At 46.2% G+C, this 13,378-nt stretch overlaps 1 protein-coding gene across 2 annotated transcripts in view; it reads right to left on the bottom strand.

The window, feature by feature from the left end:
• The window catches only part of SLC30A4 (solute carrier family 30 member 4), a 288,377-nt gene that overhangs the window by 234,369 nt on the left and 40,630 nt on the right, over positions 1-13,378 (bottom strand). For both annotated transcript variants that reach the window (XM_085644236.1, XM_085644237.1), the window contains one exon: positions 98-251. In XM_085644236.1, coding sequence (XP_085500362.1) covers positions 98-251 — 154 coding nt within the window. The remainder of the gene's footprint in view (positions 1-97; positions 252-13,378) is intronic.

The raw sequence follows: 13,378 nt of genomic DNA on the forward strand, positions 1-13,378 counted from the left end.
CATGATGTGATATTGCTCAAAGTGCAAACAAATGATAAAATGCTATACTTTTGCGCTTTAAATCAATTGTCTTCACAAATACATATTAAGAACTTACATTAGGTTTACTGCAACACCCACAGCTGCAGTTATAAGCATTACATCTCCATTAATTTCATAATCCATGTGAATAGTTCGTTGAATAGCTTCATACAATAGGAATGCAGTAAGAATGTAGATCAATAAAACACTAATAATAGCAGATAAGACCTCTGTAAGACAAGGAAGAAAAAACAGACAACACAAAGACAGCTGTGAGATAGAAGGCTCAAGCTCGTTCTTGCACAGTGACAAAACTCTAATATACTTCGGCATGCAAATGAACTAGTAACTAATTTGAAACTTATGATCTTCGACAAATGATGTTCAACATATCCTTACGGATTCCCTAAGAGCAAGGCAAAGCCATTGAGCATGAAAAAAAACTCTGAGCTGTTACAAACAAGTGTTTTGGCATTATAGAATTAAATATTTACTCACCATTATAATAAGGCTACTTAAACCTTCACTTCAGGTCTACAAATGGAATGTCCCTACTGAAACAACTGAAAATGTAGCATGTAAAAGCTCAGCTTAAAATGCCTAAGAGTGGCCCCACCAACGTCTGGCCCTTCCATTCTTGCCATATCTGGTCAACTCACAATTATTTTCTTTTCACGTGTACGGCAACAGAGCGAAACGGGGTGAAAACCTAGTTTACTAACTTAATTTGAAAAATATTTTCGTAAAGTTACACCATCAGAGTAATCAAAGCACATAAAACCGTTTACAGCCCAGGAGTACTCTAAACCAGCACAATGTTTAGAATTTTTTTTAGTTAACACTCATCATTGGAGAGTGAGGGACAGGTATGTCATTGAAGTTCTGCTAAGATTATTGGCGACAGGTTTAGAACGGTTTACTGATACAACAATTCTCCCAATCCAAATTGGACTCAGAGGCCAATAGGGAATGTAGAAGTTAAATCAGATTAATCTCCAGTAACCAAACAACTTATTATACGGACTCCAGTATACCCACTAAGATGTAAAATGTCACCCATTTTCCTTGTGTACCATGAGGACCCTAGAGTGAAAACCAATTCCCTGCTAAAATGAAGCCGCATATTTTGTGACATTTACCTCAATCCACTACTCAACTTCGAAAATCATGATCTGTGGATTAGCATGGTGTATGGGTGTACTACAGTATAGACGAAAGACAGTTAAATTAAATCCCACTCTCAACTCTGGAATTACAGTAGATGCAGTATTTACACATCCACCTTCCTAAAGCACAAATTAGAAATTTGCTTCAAATATCAGGTCTGAACATTTGTTGTACAGATAGTGGTTAAAAAGTGGATGGGATTGTATCCAAGAGTTCTGTGCCTATTGCTGCATCATTACTGTATAACTCTGGGATCAACAGTACAGCAAGCTTTTTTTTTATTGTTTTTTTTTTTTAATTGGTATTTATTAGTTACTAAACACACCCATTTCAGCAAATACAGTGGTCAATGCGATACATGCTTGTCACATTTGGAAGAGGAAAAAGAGGAACAAAAGATAATCCACACACATATCAGTATCCCAATACAGAGATGGCGTATACAATTACACATCAGATACAGGCAATAAAAACATTTAAATGGTCATGAAGGTGCAAACGGTGGAGTGGGTGAAAGGCACCTCAGGAGTGTGAGTCAGTAGACATAGGGGCCTGTGGATCTGTCTCTGGTGGGACTTTCTGCGTCACCTGGGAGGTTTCCATCGGGTGTTCAAGAAGGTATCGCTTAAGGGGGTCCCAGATGTCCTTGGGACGGGATGTCAGAGGGAGCAGTTCGGCATATGTGATTGACTGTTCCTGCCAGAACATCATGTCCCTGATCCACTCCTTAAATTCTGGAGCTCTGCCACGCCTCCAGCGACATGCTACACGCCTTTTAGCCAGCAATAGAGCAAGGGATACAAAGCGACGGAATGCAACACTAATATCTGCCTTGCACCCCAGCAGAGCTAATAATGGGGAAGTAGATAGTGATAATGATGTCATCTGTTCTAGTGCATGTAGGTCTGTTGCCAATATGTCTGTATCGCACCACAGTTCCATGCAAGGTGGAGAAAGTCAGCTCCATCTGCACCACATCTATCGCATTTGTTGCAGTCTTGCAATTTATATTTATAAAGTGTAACGGGGGTAAAGTAAGTGCGATGCAAATATCTATAATGGATCATACGTAACCCGCTGCTAGTTGAGATACGCTCCGTTTGAGAGCAGCAATACCCCCGTTGGTCATCAGTTATGCCTTGAGGTAAATCCGCAACCCTCTTGGCTCTAGCAGGGCTATGTTTCAATGTCGGGGCAGTGTACAGGCTGTGGTATTGCGTTGCAACTCCATGTGATGCGTCAGCGCTACGCAGCAGGGAGTGCAGCGGGGTAAGAGTCTGTGGCTCTTGAGGAAACAGGGGAGTGTGCATGCTTATGCCTTGTCTGACTCGGACGTAGAGAAAGATGTCCATGGAGGAGGGAGTCGCCCCAACAGACAACTGTTGCAAGGTGTAAAACTTGCCGTTAAGATAGAGGTCACCCCAACAGGTGATACGAAATTTAGCTTTAGTTTTGTGAAATATCCCTTCCTGCAGTAGTGGCATCTCAGGGTGGTAACAGGGAGGCAGAAGGGGAGAGTACAACATGGGTGTGTTAGTGCGCTGGGTTGCCATGCACGCACCGTGCATGTGATTGGCTGCATGTGATTGGCGTGAGAGCAGGATCTCGAGGCGCTACAGGGCTTAATAGAGCGCCTTCCAGGGGAATGGGAGCCGCTAGCCAATGTTCTGTAGCAACTTGGGGCATGTATCTGGGTGGGTGAAACCAGCAATAGGCGTAGTGAGCCTGTGCGCAGAGGTAGTAGAGTTCCACATCAGGAACATCAAAACCACCCTGAGAATAAGGCCTAGCAAGTATGTCCCTTTGTAAGCGAGAGCGCTTACGTCCCCATGTCAAGCATATCAACTCAGTGCGTAGCGCTGAAAAGAAATGTCTGCCAGGGTCATATGGTATATTTAAGAAGAGGTAGAGAAGTTTCGGGAGAATGACAATTTTAATAAGGGAGGTGCGACCAGCCATGGAAAGTGGGAGTGCAATCCACCAAGTGACACTGCTAATTATACTGTCCAACGCTCTGCCATAATTGACGCGCATCAGCTCCTCACGACCTGCAGTGACGTATATCCCCAGATATTTAACTTCAGACGCGCACCACTCAATTGGGTAGTCAGGTAGAAACTCTGTGACCGAGAGTGTGAGCAGAAATATCTGAGATTTTGCCCAGTTAATTTGCATTCCAGAAAGTCCTCCGAACCGCACAAACTCGCGCAACAGTGGATTAAGGTTCTGCTGAGGATCTTTAACATAAAGAGTGACATCACCTGCATATAGAGAAATAAGGATGGGGCGCAGTTGACACCTCAGTACCTTATCTTGATGGTGTTGCCTGATGCGGGCAGCGAGAGGCTCAATCGCAAGCGCGAATAGGAGTGGGGACAGGGGACAGCCTTAGCGAGTGCCTCGCGTGATAGCAAAGGGGGCTGAGACATGTCCATTAATAAGAGCCCTGGCAGAAGGGGAAGTGTACAGCAGTCTTATCCAAGACGAGAAACCCTTGGGCATGCCCATATTTTTAAGTATAATGAAGAGGTAATCCCACTCAACGGAATCGAAGGCCTTGGTAGCGTCCAAAAAAACCGCCACCAGTGCCAGTTGTGGGTCAACATTTCGTAGGGTGGAAAAAAGGGTACGAAGGTTGTGCGATGTTGCTCTGCCAGGAATGAATCCTGCTTGGTCCTGGTCCGGCAGCACCAGTTTGTCCATTAGTAAACTGAGTCTGTTGGCCAGAACCTTGGCGAGTTTCTTCATGTCATTATTCAGCAATGAGAGAGGCCAGTAAGAGTCAACCAGATCAGCAGGCTTACCGGATTTGAGAAGCGAGGTAATAAGGACCTCTCTAAGGGATACAGGAAGGAGCTCGCGTTCCTGCGCCTCCTCATATACCTCCTTCAATATAGGAGTTAGCTGTTCAGTGTATGCTTTATAGAAATCGATAGGGAGGCCATTGGGTCCTGGGGCTTTTCCCGATTTCATTTGGATAATCGCTGTTTTTATTTCATCAATGCTTAGAGGTGCTGCCAAGAATTCCCGCTGGCTATTCCCAAGCCAGCCAAGAGTGATATCACTCAGGAAAGTAGAAAAGTCAGGAGGTTGTGTCCTGCGAGTACTGTAGAGGTCGGAATAATGTGCTATAAAGACATCAAGAATATTCTGGCTGTCTCTGTGGCGTACGCCACCGCTATCTTGGATCTCCAAAACATGGTTGGAGCATTCTGATCTCCATGGCCAGAGCCCTACCAGGCCGACCGCCCTCTCCGAATTTGCGAGCAGTGTAATATTTCCCCCTAAAGCATAATTCCCTCTCAGCTATTTCTCTGTAGTCAGTCAATTTATCCCTAAACAAGGCACGTAAAGCCCCGGTTGTATCCCCAGCCATGCCGTCCTCTAAATGTTTCAGCTCGCCTTCAAGTCTATGTAGGTAGTTGCGTATGTCTCGCAATAACCCGAAGCTCTGCACCCAGAAATCCTGCACGGTAAGTTTGAAGGCCTCCCAGACAGATCCCATCTGTGTGACCGAGCCTATGTTTCTGTGAAAGAACTCTGAGATCTCTGTACTGAGTTCTGCCCTGAAAGCTGAGTCTAGAAGCGCTTCTGGCATGAGCCTCCAGCTTCTGATGGAAGAATGAGAGTCTGGAGGGACTAGCGACATGCGAACCGGTGCATGATCCGAGAAAGTCTTGGCCAGATGATCTACTCGGATAATCCATGGAACCACCCCACGAGACACAATTCAATAGTCCAAGAGCGCCCAAGCTGCATGCATTGTAGTATGAGGTGTCCCCCTCTAGCGCACCAGGGTGTACATGTCTCCATAAGTCAATAAGGCAGAGTAGAATGTCCGATAAAAGATTACGCGTTTTTGGGTAGTGATGTGGAAAGGGGTTAGACCTGTCCTGAGATGGCTGGAGGGCCGTGTTAAAGTCTCCGCCCCAGAGAATATGCGTAGAGCATACATTGGGAATGCGCCTCCAGAAAGTGATGAAGAAATCAGGATCGTCCACATTGGGACCATAACAACAGACGAGGGTCACCGAGTGGGACCCCAGCAGTCCCCAAGCCATGCAGCTTCATCCCTGTGAATCATGTTCTATCCCGGCAAGAATGAAAGGAACATTTTTTCTGACGAGAATAGCAGTTCCTCTGGAACATGTTGAAAATGAGGAGAATACTCTGTGTTGCGCCCATTTACTAGCAAAGGCAGGAGGGCGATGGGGGTCAAAGTGGGTCTCTTGGATCAGAGCAATGTGGATATGATGTCTGTCTAGGTACACTAAAATCTGGCGAAGTTTGCGCCGATCTCCCAGGCCTCTGACATTCCTCTTGAGTAAATGTATTTTTTGCACTTCAGAGTTAGGAGCCATGAAAACATGTTCGAGCTGATGTCTGATGGATGATTGGAGTAGCAATATGTGCGTAACCAAAGTACAGAATCCAAATGAGCAGGTGTTAACAAGAAGAAAAAGAAACCCCCACAAAGTCCCACCCATCCCCACCCACATCAGCACCCCACTTGTGCCGGTATTAGAGAACCCACAAAAGTCCCTTCCCACGTAACCCATTTTTTGGGTCCAGAACAAAACACGTAAAAACTCGGGGGAGCAACCGGGGGGGAGGGGGTCAACCAGAGGCTCTGAATAGTCACCCTTCTCCAATGAGTGGTAGGGACTGCACTCCAATGGGAGAGTAGTGTGGAGAAGGGGGGATACTTGGCATTGTCCATATCATAGTCATTAAGCATGCCTTACCATAGTGATGTGTCTCTCAGAATACTTAGCCCATTCCCGTATGACAGCAACAACACGTCCGGGAGCAGTGATGCAGGACATCTGGGCAGTAGACCGCAGGACTGTAGATGCAGCGCGGAGAAGGTGTCCCGCCGAGACGATCTGAAAGTGTCCCGGATTAAGAATAAAACACCAGGTAATGAAGTGTGGGGGAGCAGAGGCAACCAGTTCCTCACTCCGATGTTGGAGAAGTAGCTCTGTAAGAGTGACCATTTTCGTCCCGCTGCGAGGAGTGTTTTTTGGTGCTCCATAGGAAAGTGAAGGAAGCGAGCTATTATGGGACGTGGGTTACTACCCGGAGGGGGCGTGGGCCCAGGGAAAGGTGCATACGTTCCACTATCAGATGTGATGAAAAAGCATCAGCGCCAATTGTGGTTGTCAGGAGACACTCGACGAAATCCTTAATTCGCCCCGTGTTGGCACTCTCCGGAATTCCCATGACACGGATGTTATTGCGCCTACTGCGCGCCTCCAAATCCTCATTTTTGGTGGCAATTATTTTTAGAAGCTTGTCCATCTGTGCGACCTGTTTCTCCTGCGTGGTGGTGTACTCAGTGTCAGAAATGCGTCGCTCTTTAATCTTCTCATCGTGCTTATCTAGCTTTTGGACTATGAAGTCCATGCGACTGTTCATAGTGTCCATTTTACTGGAGAGGGCAGAGAGGCTTTGCTGCATGGACAACAGCAGGTTTTTCATCTCTGCGTCTTGTATGGCACGCAGGGACGATGATAGTTGCGCAGCAGGCAGGTCCCGCTCCTCCAAACTGGCGCGCTGTGTGGTTTTCCTCGCCTCAAAGTGCAGTTTAGCCTGCTTACCATCCACTCTGCCCATCGTGAGTTGATTGTGAGAGGATGTCGCACAAAGGGGTCCCGCTGAGTCTGGAGACTGCGTGTCTGAGAAGCATGGCTAGCAGTAGGACGCACAACCAGTTGCGATGTGGGACCTCTCACTGACAGAGTTGCATGTCTTTATTTATGAGCTGGTTCCAGGGATAAGCCTAAGCCCCCAGCAAGAGGGGTCTGTATTTAGTGTCGCATCAGGGTTCAAGGGAGCGCTAGACAATCCCACAGTCGGCAGAATGAGGGGCCAGTCAGCAGTGTGGCAGCAGACTGGTAGATTTCTGAGCCCCTCGGAGTGTTGGCAGCTTGAAGAAAGGGAAAGTCTAAAAAAATAATGTAGCTCTACAAGCGATCAAAATAGGCCTCCAGGCCCTTACGAGGTGGGACAGAGCGCCAGAGTTCAAGCGCAGACACGCTGAACCAGGAGCTGGAAAACCTTTGCCACAGGGCAGGTGGGCCTCACGCTTGTATTGGCAACCACAAGCCCGCAGGCCAACAGGGTTGGTGTCTCAGTGCCAGCTTAGTGTTAGGATGCAGTAGAAGGCAAGTCTGTAAGGGCGCAACCCCACAGGTGTAGTGCCAGCAGGGGGGAATGTCGTGCCCCGGGAGAAGATTTAGAGATCCGGTGTCGCCGTGCAGCCGAAAGCCACGGAGGACGCAAGGCGGTGGACAGCCGTCTGGGCAGAGGGCATGGCCGCACTGTGGCACGCACCTGAAAATGCGGTAGTCCGCCGCAAGAAGACCGGGCGATGTCACTGCTTCGATGGTGTCACCGATGAAGGACGGCACTCCTGAAATCTCGGGGCAAAGGAAGGCACGACCGTCCGCCGTCCGGCCATAGCCGCGCCCGCGCCTGTGGAGCACGTGGGAGCCACGGACCTCGTCTGGAATCGAAAGCCGGGTGACCCTTCTGAGCCGAGCAGCCCAACGCTCCGCTCGACAGCCTGGGCCTGCAGTCGTCCAGAGGCGTCTGATCACGCTGTAAATTGCCTCGGGGCTGGAGAAAAGTTACGGGAGTAGGCGGCAGGCGTTTATGCGAACAGAAGCCGACTGCAAACAGGATAAATGAAATGATGGTTCCGCTAAGTGTCAAGAGTCTCACGGGTGTGCGGCCATATTGATCATGCATCACCTAGCGCCCCCCACAGTACAGCAAGCTTAACTTCCTTTCCTGCGACTCAGACTATTGTTTTTATATTAGGGGGTGGGAGAGTAGGGGAGCAACGCTAAGAAAATTAATTAATACATGTTTTCAATTGAAGATAAACTGCTGTTACTGCTTGCTTTCTGTGCAAGCCCCCATGCATCAGTTTTAACATTTAGCATCTAGGGGGAGCATCAAAGTGCCTGAAACACTATCTTTCTGACACTACCACTACACTCTGGTAAAACCAACACCACCCACAGTACAAACAAGAGAATTACGACGAAACTCACCAACACAATTACAGCACTACTTCGCCATTACCATCACTACGTTATGTTGTGCTGATTTATACAGCGCATGACTGGGCCAATACGGGCTTCTTAGTGTTACTTGCTACTTCTACGACCACATTCCAACACAAACCCGGTTTAGGCTGTGAACAGCCAAGTATTCAGCTGTTTCCTAAAACAGCGATGATTAGAGATTTTCTACAGATGCGTAGGCAGATTATTCCATAACACCGGGGCTATGGCTTGAAAAAAAGCTCACTCTCCCCACCAGCATAAAGTGGGGGACCACAGCCAGATTACAGTCTGTTGATCTTAATGCCCTCATCGACTTGTAGGACTGAAGCAAAGGTAGCAAACTACGTGCGCCCTGCTTGTTTCAAATAAGGTGGGCTACGCACAGGGCTCACCTTGATACGCTTCTCTACAGGAAGACAAGGCGGATTATCAAGTTGATGGCAGACGGAGCAGTATTTAGGAAGGCAACATAATCGTCTCCAAGCCCCATATTGGACAATCTGCAGTCTATTTTGTACTTGCCTGGTGGTACCTAAATACAGGATGTTGCAGTAGTCAAGGTGCAAGATGATTAAAGGCTGGGTAATCATCTTCTGTACCTGGGGACAAAAGTGGGCAACAATATTTTTAAGGCTTGCAAGGGTACCAAAAGAAGCAGAAAACAAAGTTTGACTTGTGGCTTGAATGGTAGAAAATCGTCTAACCAGACACCCAGATTTTAAAAAGCAGATTTCGGCTTGGGTGGAGACCTTAGCACATTGGGCCACTAATGATAACGCCATATATGCGGGTATTTCTCCAACAGGAGAATCTGTTTTATTTACGTTCAACTGCAGGCAGTCCATACGCATCCATTTAGCAACTGCCATCATGCAGTTTTAAAGCGGACAGAACCAGCTTGAGACCCCACAGACAATGATATAATAAGATGGGTATCATCTGCATTGGAGACTAATGACAACACAACATATTTCACCACATCTACTAGTGGCCTAACAAATAGTAAAAAGAGTAGAACTTAGGGCTGAGCTTTGAGAAAACCCATGCTCCAAAGTCCTCTTGGTAGAGGCTAAAGGTGGAGCTATCACTTGGAAAGACCGATCTTTTAGAAAAAAGGCCAGCCCGGAACAAGCATTGCACCCGTTCCCGATCTCATACAATTGGTCCAGGAGCACCTCATGTGGCACCGTGTCAAACACAGCACTTAGATCTAACAGAATAAGTGCTGCAGAGCCTCCATCATCGATGATTTGCCGAAGGTCCTCAGTCACTGGTAGAAGAGCAGATTCGGTGCCATGAGCAGGTCTGAAATCATTTGGCAAAGAGTCTAGCAGGCAATGCGATTCTAAGAAATCCACCAGAAGTAATTTCACATGTTTCTCTACCACTTTTCTCAACAAGCATTCGCAATGCAATAGGTCTCACAATTGCAAGAGTTTGAGCTATTGGCATTGTAAATGACGATGCCTTTTATTTATGTGTTTAAAAAACCTGCAATAATAAAAGGCATTGCCATTTACAATATCAATAGGTCAAAGTTTCTAAGATGCAAGACCTATTGCACTGCGCTTTCACGTTAATAGGGGCCACGCCCCTTTCTTTGGAGAAAGCCATGTCTAAAGAAAGGTCTGCGACCGCTAATAAAGTGAAAGCGCGGTATGCGATGCTTTTACCAAAAACGCTTTAGTTTGTGAAGTTGACAAATGCTTTTTTTATTAAAAGCGCCCCATAATTAAGCACATGGTGCGCTGAATGTTGCAGGAAAGCATGTAGTGCCTGCAGTAGGAGAAATGCATTAAAGAAAATAGTGCTTACAGACTAAATAAGAAGTACCAGGTAACAACTGAAGTAAAAGGGCCAGGCTTCATGGAAGGTTACAAATTAAGACAAGGCGGTGCTAAGAAGGGACTAACAAGCCTATAAACGAATCAGAAGCCAGCATTTATGAAGGACAATGACACAAGCCAATGACAAATATGGGCGGGGCTTCAACACATACTCCAATACAGCATGCCTCGCAGAGCAGCGCATGCGCTGCCCGGGCTCAACCTAAAAAGGGAAGACGACATGGGTAAAAACATTTCAGGCAGGGAGGGATTTAGGGTGACAAACTGTCTGTGAATTTCACCGACTGTCCGTTATTTAGGACTCTTCTCCGTTGTCCGTGAGGAATTCTTTCACAGACGCCTTTTGTCTGTAATTTTTGACATTGGAGCGAGCGGTCAGGGGCAAGCAGCCTGAGAGTTATGTAACTCTCACTACAGAGGCCAGCTTGGGGTCCTGCTGTGATCTTTAGGGCATGCAGCAGCCCCTCCCTGACCTGGCACAGATTGTTATCGGCCCATTATCATTCTGTTTGTCAGCCTAATTATCACAAACAGAATGATAATGGCCTCTGCGCAGTGACAGCATTTGCTGGGCCTCCTCCTGCCAGAGCCCAGGGCATGGTACCCCGCTTTTGTTTAGAGGCTCCTGTCACCTCACCATGGGCCAAGTTCTGGCGAGGTGGAGGTTTCATTTTGGCGCGTGTTGCCCACGTGCATCCACTGTTAGCCTCTTGCACTGTCACTGAAGCAGCAGCAATGGTACAAACACATTTATTTCTTTTGCTTCCATAGTGCACAGTTTCTATATTTCTGCTGTTAATATTTCATATTTACCCTGGCCCCGAGTCCCCTTAGCTTTTACACATCACATTCCCTTGAGATGAGTGACCGATCAGGTGTTTATTTCAATGGGGACGAGGGGCATGTAAGATCTGAGAAGCCTTCAGCTTTGACCTTTTTTTAATATGCAAACACAAGTATTTAAGATTCACTGGCACACAGCAGTTTCAGGCTTCCTGAGCACTTTGAAAAGCTCAGCATGAGCAGAACCAGTGCAAGCTTTGCTGATGCACAAGCACATTAGATAAAGCACAGCTGGCAGTGGTGCAGGTTTCCCTCACACAGAATAATGCACAGCATTTGCAGCAGCCTGAGCTTTCCTAACACATAGACCACTTCAGAGCATTTGACAAAGCAGATCACTTTGGCTTTTGTATATTGAACACTTCTGGTGTGGCTGACCTATGGCTCACCATTTGGCCAGGATCATTCAGAACATTAGCGCTGAACCATTTCTAGTGGTGAGGGCCCCAGATCAAGGAGTGGTCCAGCTCACTGACTAGGCCGGATGGACGTGTGACATAACTAAGGTGCAGGCATTGAATTACAGTGCGAAGAGCTGGCACTGAAGGCAGGATACGGTGCGACCCTGGTGGCAGTGAAGAACTAAAATTGGTAGGCCACACAGAGCTGGTCGTGGTCTGTGTGAGGAGTTAGCACTCCTCAGACATGGGGGCTGAATAAAGAGCAGCCTCGGCAAGCCACATTGCTTGAAGTGGAAATACATAAGTGCAGGTACTCACTTTCATAGAGAACCTTTTTGTTACCGAGAAGATCTCGTAGTGTCCTTTTCAAATAAAGATGTGCACGGACTCAGTAACTTCTCATTTAAAGCACTGATGCCCATTGTGAGGAATGGGCCATGGAGGCTGTATGGTTTATGATGCTCTACAGATTGCAAATTCATCTACTCCCAAACTCAATAGTGTTTCACCTGCTTCTTTCCACCTACAATGTAATAAACCTTAAATATCCATTACATCAGCTCAATTTCTGCTGTTGAATACAAAATGAGGAAAATGTGCCCTATGCTTTTATTTAATCTAAAGATCAATGTAGATTGTTGTTTTTTTGTATAAAAATGGTCGTCAATCACAAATACCAGTAGCACTGCAACTATGAATGTTTCAATGTAAACAGTAATTTATTAATTTACCTTAGTGCTCTGACCTGGTACCATGCAGGATAATCAAATGATGCTAGTAGGCAGTCTGAGGAGCTAGTGGGGCCAAGCTCTGGGGAGGTGGAGGTTTCATTTGGACACTCTGTACAGGGTTAAAGGTACAGGTTTTAGATCCCTTGTGGGCCAACGATTTATAGGCTGCAAACTTCACTTTAAATCGGGTGCATTAGCTCGATTCTGCAAGGTTATAAATTCACCAGGTTGCCAAATGTACATATTTGTTAATACAATATATCCCACAGTCTTTTCTACTGACAGTCTTTTTTATTATGTATAATGTATGTTTTTAAACAAAAAGTGATGATTAATTGTCTTTTTAATAACATGTGTTATGTTAAAGTATTATGATTTGTATAAAACAACCTGTAGATAAATAAAATAAAACCTTAGAACATTCCTTTGTATTTGAATTATCCTTCAAACTGTGGGATATATTGTATTAACAAATATGTCAATTTGGCAACCTGGTGAATTTATAACCTTGCAGAATTTAACTTCATAATTTACTCTTATTAAATGTCCATTTCCAGCTGGACAGATAATTGGGTTTGAGGATAGTGATCCTCTCCACCTAGATTAAGAGGAAAAGGAAACTTTGTTTTTTATACACAGGTATGTGTGCCATGTCAACTCTTCACCTTTCTTTGCACCATAAACACGTAGTCTGAATGGCAGTGTGTGGGTGTTAAGGTGCAGGGTCTCTAAGGTTGGCACAATATGTTCTGCAGCCCTTAGAGCCCTTGCCTGGTCACAGTGCCCCTTGGAACATAGGCCCTGGGAACCTGATTGGCAGAGACCCAGGGCACATCAAGTCAAAGTGCATCAGAAATCTGGAAAAAAGTGTGGGGGTGGGGGGGGTTACTGCAACAGAAATCCACTTTCTTACACCTGGTCACTTGTAATATCCCTAAATCGACAAGGATATTGCAGAGGCATATATGCTCATGCAGATATGCCCTCACAGGAGATACAGTGCACGCTGCCTTGGGGCTACAAGTTCTGCTGCAGGGGTGACTTACCCATATCCCATGCAGTGTCTGTGGGCCAGGGATATGTGCCATGTCGACTCTTCAGTTTTGTCTGCACCAAGACAAACAGGTTCCAATAGCAGTGTGCATGTGATTGGTGAGGGGTCCCTTAGGGTGGCACAATTCATGCTGTAGCCCTTAGGGACTCTCTTTAGCCACAAGTCTTTTTGTACCCGGGACTTATATGTGAGCTAAAGTGTGCCAATTGTGGTATGGTTTTAGGGAAATAACACGGGT

The sequence above is a fragment of the Triturus cristatus genome, chromosome 3_1 (genome assembly GCF_964204655.1).
Source record: "Triturus cristatus chromosome 3_1, aTriCri1.1, whole genome shotgun sequence".
NCBI lineage: Eukaryota > Metazoa > Chordata > Amphibia > Caudata > Salamandridae > Triturus > Triturus cristatus.